This window comes from Phycodurus eques, chromosome 8 (genome assembly GCF_024500275.1).
Source record: "Phycodurus eques isolate BA_2022a chromosome 8, UOR_Pequ_1.1, whole genome shotgun sequence".
NCBI classification, from domain to species: Eukaryota; Metazoa; Chordata; class Actinopteri; order Syngnathiformes; family Syngnathidae; genus Phycodurus; species Phycodurus eques.
In genome coordinates, this window is record NC_084532.1 from 3,051,370 (window position 1) to 3,062,829 (window position 11,460).

The 11,460-nt window shown below is 44.3% G+C and overlaps 2 protein-coding genes across 2 annotated transcripts; both read right to left on the reverse strand.

Moving 5' to 3' along the window:
- Window positions 1–780: 780 nt before the first annotated feature.
- foxf2b (forkhead box F2b) lies at window positions 781–5,180 on the reverse strand. The gene is made up of 2 exons (XM_061683780.1): window positions 3,839–5,180; window positions 781–2,166 (listed from the first exon to the last, which is right to left on the reverse strand). Exons 1-2 carry the CDS (start codon window positions 4,812–4,814, stop codon window positions 2,000–2,002), a joined length of 1,143 nt encoding a protein of 380 aa, XP_061539764.1. The 5' UTR covers window positions 4,815–5,180; the 3' UTR covers window positions 781–1,999.
- Window positions 5,181–9,154: 3,974 nt separating this feature from the next.
- On the reverse strand, window positions 9,155–10,517 carry foxq1b (forkhead box Q1b). Its single transcript, XM_061684044.1, has one exon. The coding sequence runs from the start codon at window positions 10,435–10,437 to the stop codon at window positions 9,631–9,633; it is 807 nt and encodes a 268-aa protein (XP_061540028.1). The 5' UTR covers window positions 10,438–10,517; the 3' UTR covers window positions 9,155–9,630.
- Window positions 10,518–11,460: the final 943 nt, after the last annotated feature.

Genomic DNA, 11,460 nt, shown 5'->3' on the forward strand with positions numbered 1-11,460 from the left:
TAAAGAATCATATTAGGAATGTCAAATAATATCGCCAGATTTCCTTTCTTGTTGCATCGTGCAATGAGGGTGCAGAATTTAAATATCATTGAATTGTTAATACGTATTAAATGATATTTCGATCAACATATTGGGGGGGGGGGCTTAATAAATCAAACAAGCGTTATTTGTGTTTGTGATACACTTGGGGGGGGGGGGGGTAAAAAAAACTCGAGAATGTACCCAATAAATTTAGGGTAACAATTTGCAGCCACTTTAATTGGGTACATTTAAACCACATTTTTTTTTTGGTGAACAATTATTCAACAGGTCTAAAATACTTACAAAACTTGGATAAAATTCACCAAGCAATTTGTGATTACATTTCAACCACAGGGGCTGAGTTGATGGAGGGTTAGTATAATGTGTGCTCTATCATACCATTGTTCTCTATTAGTATGTTTATCTCACTGACGCAGGTCTGCCTACTTTGGCAGTAGCACGTCCTTCCAACAAAGTGCAATGCCAAAAGACTTAAAGAAAGACTCCAATAGCCAATCAGCAAGATGCCAACACAGACATCTTCCACAATATAGTGGGCAGGGCCGAGACATCATCGTTTCCATGCAATCCACATCGATGGTGTCATGAAATGAAATGCATATATTGCCTGCTAATCTTACCTGACGCACTCATAATACAAGCAGGACCAAATCTAAGTAATGATCAATGTTTAGCTCAGCTTAGTGTATTTTTCTTTGTCGTTTGTTTGCTTTTGTGCTGATTCGCGAGCTGACAACCAATCAGCGTGATCAATTGTCACCGACGGCCGACGCCATTTTGTGCTGATGAGCTGATGGCACGTCAGCCAATTAGTGCGGCATGCACGCGTCACGTGATGCATATTGCAGCGCCAATGGCTTTTAGGTGGATTTTACTCAATTTTTCTTGGCAACACTTTTTACTGTTGTCAAATAGGTAGTGTAGGTTAAAAAAAAAAAATTCCCTAATTTACTATCTAAAATAATAATGTAAATTCTAGATGATTATATTTACCACTCTCCAAAATCCGTTTTTTTTTTAACAGTGTATAAGCCAGCTCCCTCTGAACCAGATTTGTTCACCACCATCAGACGGTGGTGACTATTTTCAAATACCACCTTGGGTGCTTAATTAAGTCCTTCAGTTGGTAAAATGGAATACTGACATTAAATGTCAGACAAAAGTCACCCATGAAGGATGTCACTGAAGAGAATGAGTCCCATTTAGCTTTTTTTGGTGCCAAATTGTCTTACTCCTGTCTATGCAGTACAATATACATTTGAGCATACAAATATCAATATAGATATATAGATATATACAAATGCGGTTGCATATTTCCAAACACACTGCAACACTTTAATCGATGTGTTTTGTAAGTATGCTTTATAGTTGATTCAAGTTAATAAAAAAAGTGGTGCCCTCTTAATGAGAAATGTTAAATCTGAAAACCAATGAAACATCGCAGATCTGTTGAATATTACAATAAATATAGTATTTCACATGAATTATATGACTTGAGTATAAAGTGTGTTTCAAACTGTATAGAGGACAGTTACAACATCTGTCTAAGGAAAATATGCGACCTACAATGTAACAGCTTTATTGAAACTTCTTACACGAGACAACTTTGGTTAATGGTAATACAATTAAGTGCAATGTTTGTAGCCGTTTATAATACAGCATTGTGTGTATGATAAAACATAGTTACATAGAACATAATTTGTTCACAAAGAAGCGCTTGCCGTTGTTCATTTAGACGAAGTGTTTTGTTTTTTTTTCATGTTATTTTTTAAAGGCCAGGAAGGTTTCTTCATTCATTTTCCCTTCCATGCATCAGAGGCAACATGTGAATATAGCCATCACGTGATACATTAGCAATAATTCTCCAAAAGATCCCCCAAGAAAATAGTCCTTTGTTACATGGCGGACGTGCAGTTTTACCGGGTCCGTCTTTCGAGGTCCAGAATGACAGAAGCGCTCACATGACACACGGCTTGATGTCCTGACACACGCTCTGAGGATGATGATGGTGGTGATGATGGTGATAGTAGGAGCCGGCAGCCGTGGGGTGGAAGGACGAGATGCCGTTAAAGTTGAACACAAAATCTTTCCTGTCGCAGTGGCTCTGATAACGTGGAATCGCCACTGTGGAAGAGAGGAAATATGAAACGTCATATTTCCCACAGCTTGTTCGCGTCCCAAACTCATCACTAAACAGTATTACTGGCAGCACATGTTTTTTTGTCTTTTCTTTTTTTTTTTCTTTTTCTTTTTTTTTTTTTTTGGGTGTGGGTGTGTGTGTGCATTTTTGCCCAAATGTTTGCCAGATTATTATGGTGGTTTTTTTGTTTTGTTTATATACACTGAAAAAAAAAAGTCATTTGAATGTACTTAATTCGAACACGTACATCGCATACACATGATTAAAATGTGTTGAACATATTATTTGATTGTTTTCGAGGGAAAGAGGGGGGAATGACTTCAAATGTAGATGCAAACTCATTTCAGTCTTCAATGCTTCTTTCAAACACTGAAAGGAAAAGTACAACATTTTCGCTTGCACGTGATTAAAACGTGTTTATCTGATTGTTTTTTGTTGAGGGAAAAAAAGGGGAGCACGACTTCATTTCATACATTGTAATCAATTGCAACCGAAAATGTTGTACTTTTCCTATCAGTGTTTAAAACAAGCATTGAAGACTGAAATGAGTTAGCATCCATATTTTGCTCTTCAAAGTAAAATTTTCCATGACGCAAACACATGACCCGTGACGCGTCTTACCGCAAATATTTGAAACGACCTTGCTACGTTTTGCGACTCCTTTTAAGAGATTTGTGATGCTATTTCGATCGCTTTTTTTTTTTTTTTTTAATGTTAAAATTTGGGCGTAGGCTCTAAGCATATTATTCAACCAAAAAAAAAAAAAAAAAGTTCAAATCAGGTTGAATGGCGGTAATTAATGTCAATTAGAGAATGCTTTTTTAAAAAAAAAATGAGGTGGCTGTGTATTGGTCAAGTTCATAAGGCCTCCAGATGTGACTTTGTTTTCCAGGGGAAGCCAGCCAGTGGACCGCAACTCCCAGGGACATGACGCGTTTGTGACTGACAGCGCCATTATAGGCCAGTATAGTGCATGTTCACACCAACACATTTTTTTTTATCCCCCCGCGGGCTCAATAAAGATGTTGCATGAAGTCGAACAAGGCCTCCCGTCTCTTGTGGATACACGGAGGTTTATATCCTCACCGGTGTGGTCCCGACTGCACAGTCTTTGTTTGGTTAACCTTTGAGACCCTTTCAGGCTCCAGCGCGGGCTACTCGTCTCGCCGAAGTCCTCAAGACTTGAGTAAAGCCCCACTGTGCTGCACTGAAGTCAACGAGCGTGACTTGGGCCAATTGGGAATTTTCTAATGACTTAAAATAACCGCCTGAAGACATTGCATGATTTGTTTCCAAATAACGCATTCAATGCGACCGTAAATTCATTGGACGCATCTTAAAATTCACACCGCTCGAGTATTTCATTTGATAAGGGGGGTGGGGGTCGGACACACATTGAAAATGGTTGTAATCATTTCAAACCCTCTGTCAAATGATTAGTGACAGGGACCAAGCGGGCTTATCACGATTTGCTTCATTGTCCCATTGCCAACTCGACATTCTACCAATGTCTTACTTATTACTTACTTATGGGGTCTCCACCGTGGGCATCATATTTTCGGCCTGTTTTGTCGACGGGGGCAAAGTGATGATTGGCTCACAGTCTACGAACCCCCACGGTTATTTCTGAATGCTGATAATTGAGGCGAACTGTACCTGATACGTCGCTATGGTGGCTCTCCCTGCCGTTTTGGTGACTGTAGGTCTGCTCCAGGGAGTAAGGTGACATGCCGGAGTGCAGCGACGATGACGCGGGGCTGCTGCAGGTTAAAGGCTGCTGTTTGATGTAGGGGGACCCGCCCGACGCGGCCCAGTGTGCGGTCGTACTCGCGTACGGGGAGTGGCCGTCCAAGGCGCTCCCCGTGACCGGAGAGGACGGTACTGGACTGCTGCTGCTGTCCGGCCCGTATTCCCCGTTGGACGGCACCGGGCAACTCGCCATGTACGTGGATCCCGGGCTCGGAGACATGTGGGGTACGTGATGGCCACCGCCCAGTCCGTCGTAGCCTCCGGCCATCGAATTGCTCATCAGATCCAAGTTGTAGCCGTTGCCGTGACAGGCGAGCGCCGCGGAGGGAGCCTGGAAGTCAAAACTCTGCGGCAGAATGGACGCGCCGAATCCGATGCCGTTCATCATCCTGTACATGGGCTTCAGGGCTTGACACTTCCTTCTGAAGCCTCTGGGTCGACGACGGAACGAGCCCTCCTCGAACATAAACTCACTGCCAGGATCGATGGTCCAGTAGTGGCCTTTGCCCGGTCTGCCCAGTCCCTTGGGCAGCTTAATGAAGCACTCGTTGAGCGAAAGATTGTGCCGGACTGAATTTTTCCATCCCTGATAGGAGCCCCTGAAGAACGGGAAGCGGGCCTGGAGGAACTGATATATTTCGCTGAGTGTCAGTCGTTTGGTCGGGGAGCTTTGGATCGCCATGACGATGAGGGCGATGTAGGAATACGGAGGTTTTTCCGGCCGCCTTAAACCGGAGCTGCTCTTCTTCCCTTTGACGACAGCGGACGAGCTTTCCGAGGCGGCTTGTGGGCTCAGCATGGTGGGATGCAGGACGCCGGACGCCGGACTAGATCGCAAAGGAGGCGGAGGATCCAGCTGCTGCTGTGGGGTCTCGCTGGTCATGTCAGCGCTGACGTGCAGCTGGCGTAGGGGGTGGGGGGAGACCTCGCAATCCGATTATAAAGCGAGTACAGGGAGCGTCGCGCCACTAGCGGTCCTTACTTCGAATCCCAACTCAAATCAAAATGGAGAGAAAGCTTTCTCATGTCCGGTTACGCGCCGCTCTCCCGTTACGCACGGCGGGGGACGCACGGCCAGTGGGGAGGAAGAGGAAGACAGAGAGGCGGGGTGGGGGAGCGGGGTGGGGGGGCTGATTATCCACCGGAGACTTATTGTCGCAGGACTTTCAACTCCGCACAGGGGCTCCACTGGGTGTCACGGTGGAGCCGAGTGGGGGCAGCGCGGCGCGCCGGGTGGCCATCGAGCGCCTCAGCGATCACTCAAGTGGAGGAAACACCAAAAGCCCTTCGGCTATGTGCGCGAACGTCAGCCAAACAAAACTCGGCCACCAATCATTTCACAAATCTGTCTCCCTTCTATGGAGAGCCCCCACCCCCAACCCAACCCTCTCTCATTGAAATCCCCATGAAATCAGGGAAATGAAATGACATCACACACACACACACACACACACACACACGCTATGCCCCACCTCCGTCCCCTGCCAACGGTGCCAACCACCGGACCTGTAAATGGGTCCTTTTCATATCATTTGATCAATATCGGGAAAGACATGAATCTCCTTTTGAAAAACAATACATTTTACTGAAATGACAATTTAAATTATTGCCAGCTGTTTTTCCATCAAAAGTTCACAATTGAAAAAAAAGAAGAAAAATCTAAAGAATATATTTTTGTCTTTCCTGTTAGATTTCCGAAACGATGTTGCATAATTTGCAACGTTTTCTGAAGAGGCTAATTATATTTTTTTGATCTATGGCATTTTCTCCTCTTGCTTATTATGCCTTTACTATGAAAACTAACACGAATGAATCTTAGTGTCTTCAAAGTGCTTTTTTAAAAAAAATATTATTATTTTTTACAAACGGTCCTTCTTTGTCACTCAAGCTGTCTTTACCGTTAATGCCACTTATTACCTTGTTGCAATACACCAGTGGGATCTGCGAGCGGATGTGCCAGGATGAGGCCCCCATTTTGCATTCACAAATATGAAAGAAGATGATGACTGACAGTTATTACGATTGTATAATGAGTGTAATAAGTATGGCTAATTTATGCACTGCGATTCTGTAGCTCACACAATTTTGCTGAAGCTGTTTATGTCTTTACCGTTATGCAAGGACTTATGCAACTTTACCGTTATGCAACTTTATGAAAATGGGACTTTCAGCGTGGGAGACATTTACTCATATGAAACAAAAGTGGCATACAAAAATTGCTGAATGTGATTATTATTATTTTTTTTTTCAAGTTATTTGAAAATGACCCATATATTACACGCAGCCCACCCCCGCGCGCCCTCAGCACACATTAAGTGTTTGGGCCACATGTTTGCAGCACAAGCATGCGGTATCCTCTTTCAGTAACTCGCATCACGACACCCATCTTATCGTGGCTGTATTTTTCTCCCAATTTCCTCCTAAAATGGTCTGGAGGATAATAAAAACAAACGCTGGCGGTGCCGGGCTGACCAGGCAGCGGGAGATGGAGCGGTGGCGGTGGGAGCATTGGCTGTGCGTGTAAGCGGGGTGGGGTGGGGGGTGTTTTGTCTCAATAAATGACTTTGACATGAGTGGAAGCAGGCTTTTTCCATCAAGCACGGCCCTGGATACCACACACAGCGCGCCAGTGTCAGCTTACCGCCCCGGGCCAGCGGCGGTCCCACGGGCCTTGCGTTCATTAGAGAGAGAAAAGCCAAATTAGGCGAGCGGCCTTCGACGGGTCCCTCCCGAGAGACATCACACAAAGACATTTGTACAACATCATGCACTTGTAGGTTAGGCCCGCAAAAATAATATCAACATATGGTGCCGAAAACCTTTTATTTGCATTTGGAACCATGCATATACATGGGACATACAAAAATAAAGAACTGCCGACAATATTTTATTGTTATTTAATAAGGCCCGTAGGACTTTCCAAACAATAACCTTTGCACTTTGTACAAACAAAGGATGCAGTGCGGAGAAAATGATTTTCCACCACGACACACAGCGCAGCTCGGCGGAGCTGTGTGTCCCCACAAATTTCCTGCGACATCAAAACATGCGACCCCCGTCGAGATCAGGATGCTTCGGCCCGCACAGAGAATCTTTGTTCTGCAGGGAGCTGCTCCCCCCCCCCTGCTGCTTTTACAGGAGGAGCTTGTGATGCTGCATGTTGAAAACATCAAGTGGAAGATTCGATGTATTTTTTTTTTCTTTTCCACGTTTATCTTTAGAATTCTACCAAGAATGGAGACCCACATGGGCCCGTTGCCATTGTTTACATGTTTCAGCTGAAAAGTTTATATAAGATGTGCATGGTTTTATAGAGCAAATTGACCTCAGGCAAACATTCTCAAAAGTAGAAAGATTAATCCAATGTTCAGTCAATAGTACACAGTAATTGAAAGTCCATTTTTTTTAAATGGAAATCAAGATTACAAACTTTGGTTTAAATGCGATATTAATCGTTGCTCAATCATGATTGAGGATTTCCTATAAATCTATGGAAACTTGCATTTGCTTTCTCTCCCTATCTCTGTTCTGCAATTCCGCCCCCCCCCCTACCCCCACCCCACCCCCCCCCCCCCCCGCGCCCCCTTCGGGCCTGTGGGAGGTCGGACGCGCTTCGGGCTGCCGGAGTGACACTTTGTTTGGACTTGACTTTCCAACATTGTGCCTGCTTTAAATGTTTGCTTTTGTGAGCCTCGGTAACCTCATCGGCCCGTAAAAAAAAAAAAAAAAAAGAAAGAGAAACAGGTTCTCTGTTCGAGATGAGTTCAAAGGCGAGGGGTATTTTATAAATATGAAGAATTGCACGTCACGACATCAAGAGCGTTGCTATTGAGAGAGAGAGAGAGAGAGAGAGAGAGAGAGAATCATAGCCACGTGACTAACCCACAGGTATCTTATTCTGTCGTTTCACCTGCAGGTTGCAGCATTGCCCCTGGAACGGGTCTCACCTGTCACCTGCAGTGTTCGGCACAAAATGTGTGTGATTGGTGAAACAGAATCTTGCAACATAGTACAATTGCTGTTTTTGTTTTGCTTGTTTGCTTGTTTGTTTTTTTGACAGATGTCAATGCCATGGATGACTGCAACAGGCCTCGACTTCGTGCTTTTACAATAAAACAAAATGTAACACACATCCTCGACTGGTCAAAGTCGGAAAATGTTTTTTTTTTTTTTTTTTAAACTGTACGTTTTTATTGTTTTGTATTTCACTTGTGTGTAGAATCCACTGTAAATCGTTTCCGTAACGGTCTTCAAATTCTGGCATGTCACACATATGAACCTTGCTATCGTGTGGATTAAAACATTTTTATAGTCATAGTCATTATTGACATTGTAATCATATAATATGTATATGTCACTAATCTTTTATTTACTTATTACAATGCAGTTTGGAATTATTGAACAAAGATAAATTAAATTGGCATTTAAAAAAAAAAAATATAGAAATGCTCAAAACGGATGTTTTAGGTGAGTGGTCCCTTCCTTAGTTTGGGGTGCAGCTACTGGGGGTTTCAGGACCGTGGAGAGCAACTGGTCTCCTGGCCGAAAAGCAGCGTTAAAAAAAAAAAAAAAAAAATATATATATATATTTTATTTTTTATTTTAATTGATCACATTGTACACGTCTTGAGCTTTGCCTTTTTGTTTGACACGTTGAAATGATGGAACACCGAATTTTTTTTCATTAAAAATGTCTTCTCATCAATGCACTCCCGCGATGAACATGAAATTGTTTGTATCATATACAAACTCATTTGTTCAAAAATATAAACAGAAAATGTGCCGTGATTATAAATAATATAAAAATATCAGATGATGTAATATAAAGCAACACCTGCTTATATATGGAAAATTATTATTATTGGTTGTTGTTGTTGTTGGTTTTGTTGTTCTCATCATTTTGTTGTTCCGTCCTCATCCCCATAGACTGATTGATTTCACTGTTCACATTTATACCCACTTTTTGGGCACCGACATATAAAGTTTTTTTTTTTTTAAATGAAAATACTGTGCTTTTGATTAATTCAAAACAGTGCTTTTTTTACTGAATGACCGCCAAATTTTGGAGCGGTAGTGTATATTGTTGCAGAGAGTACAGTACACGGAGTACATCGTGGGGAAAATGAAATTGTCTGGGTAACGCCAAACATGATTATTATTTTTATTATTATTATTTACACCTATAAGAAATAACGCGTTCAAGCCCACACACTCACTGTGTAACTTAGTTTATTCATGAAAATACCAGGCATGCATAAGTCATCGCCACAGGAAAACATCGGGGCTTCCATGAGTCTCCTAGTGCAGCTACATGATTCTTTTGCAGCTCAGTCATTTCTTTGATGGGTGTTTACAACATTATCGTACAACATCAATAACAGCAGTCCATCCACGCTATGAACATATAAATACATGAATTGATTTATGCTTTCCGCGCGGCCCTTGGTCACACATGCAGCAGAAACAACAAATGAGCCATGAAAACAAACACGTCTCCCCGTAAGACGCGCGCACACACGCACGCACACGCACGCACGCATCCACACGTCAGTGAAATGTCCCGGGATAACCTAGTCTACAATGACAACACGCTGTTTTTCATTGCAGAATGAGCCGCAGCAGTAACGACGTCATCGTCTGAATAAGAGAAGCAATGCAAACTAAGCACGCCCGAGCAAAAGTGCACATTTTGAGTGTCCTTATGAGAGCAGGGAGTCTATGTGAAAGCTCCCCGTCTTGGGAGCGGCCTGTAGTCGGGCCCCGGCCGGTGCTTTGCTTTGCCCTCTGGCCTCCGTGGACAGGTAGCAGTGATGCAGCGGACAGTTCATAGCAAAGGGCAGCTGCACGTGGGACCCCGGGGGCCAGAACAGCGCGTGTGCTTCGTCCTTCCTGCGTTTGAAGGGTTTGCCGAGGATGCTGTCGATGGCGAAGGAGCTGGAGAACTTGGCCCCCGCCCTCTCCTCTGGGCTGTCCTCCACCTCCTGATCCTTAGGGGACCTCTTGGCGATGCGCTTCCTCCTGCGGCGGAACACCCCATCGGCGAAAGTGTACTCGCTGTGGGGGTTGAGCATCCAGTAGTTGTCCTTGCCCCAAGGTCTGGACGGGTCCCGCAGCACTTTGAGGAAGCAGTCGTTGAGTGACAGATTGTGTCGCACCGAGTTCCTCCAGCCGGTGTAAGTGCCCCGGAAGAAGGGGAACTTCGTCATCAGGTAGTCGTTGATCTCCGCCAGGGTCAGGCGCCCGCTGCCGGACTCCCGGATAGCCATGGCGATGAGGGCGATGTAGGAGTACGGAGGCTTTGGTCTGCGGGTGTAAGGCTTGCCCTTGCTCAGCTCGACACCCGGGGTCACGGGCGGCGGACTGTTGGCCACGCAGTCCCCGTCCGACCCCAGCTCGTCTCCTGACAGAGGACACGAGCTCCCCGCGTCCGCGTCCGCGTCCGCGTCCACGCACAACTCCACTGGCTTCGCAGCGAAGTGGAGCGCGGAGAGAACTTCGAGTTTCATTTCCCCTCCCGTTGCTGTGTGAGGTGAGCAGGTGGATCAGCAGCAGACTGTCTGGGTGACTGGAGCGCCTCTTGTCTGCTGAGCACTAAACACTTCTGTCTCCCGAGACACGCCGGTGTTGCTATTAATATAATGGCCCGGCAAGGGGCGGCCCGGGGGCGGGGCTTCCGGCCAACTGCACGGAACCTTTGAGTGATATGCAATGTTTACAATTGGACGGAAAACACGGTTTGTTTGGCTCAGGTCTATGCACTTCAAACGTTTTTTTCCTGACAGAAAATTAAACTACACTACAAAGTAATGGTATAAACAATGGTGCACTGGTTGCAAATGATGTCTGTCAATTCATAGCAAAAAAAAAAAAAAAAAAAAAAAATCGAATTCACAACAATTCACCCAATGAGTTTAATCACCATCATCAAGTCTGAAAATTGTTCGTGTTCACCGAGGAATGAACAAAAAGCTATTTTTTTTCCTAAAAAGGGGTGTTATGCTGATATTGGCAAGGTAAACCCCTAACGTCTTGCTTCCCAAGTGTTGATCTTATCAAAATGTATGTATGCATTAATTCCCTCATTCATTCATTCACTCATGGGCACTCAGCTGAAAGGCTTTCTGCAGAGGTTATACAATAAATGAGGCACATGCACACGTAGACCCCAATAAGTGGTGCTAAAGCACCTACCCTCTTGCACTTGATAAAAAAAGGGCCCTTTTTGCTGACTTTGTTTTCTTCATTCATTAATCTTTTTGAAAATAAAATGTGCCTTCTCTGTCATCAATTCCACCCAAAGTGTTTGGATATTTTGAGGGGCTTGTATTTGAGTCATCGGGAGAATTGTTCATTTGCTCTCCCCTTAATTTATTTGTGGTTGATCAGATGCACTTTAAAATGTGGAATTTGTGTGGTGACCCCTGTTTAACAATGTGACTGATTAATTCTAGCGATTGTAATTCGGGTTCTGAGGACCGCAGTTCAAATCCCAGCCTCGCCTGTGTGGAGTTTGCATGTTCTCCCCGTGC

Excerpts from the sequence above, each read along its gene's own strand:
- foxq1b (XM_061684044.1), bottom strand. The coding sequence starts at position 10,437 with ATGAAACTCGAAGTTCTCTCCGCGCTCCACTTCGCTGCGAAGCCAGTG.
- foxf2b (XM_061683780.1), bottom strand. The coding sequence starts at position 4,814 with ATGACCAGCGAGACCCCACAGCAGCAGCTGGATCCTCCGCCTCCTTTG. Across the intron at positions 2,167-3,838 it reads CCACCATAGCGACGTATCAG|TGGCGATTCCACGTTATCAG; the intron begins GTACAGTTCGCC and ends TCTCTTCCACAG.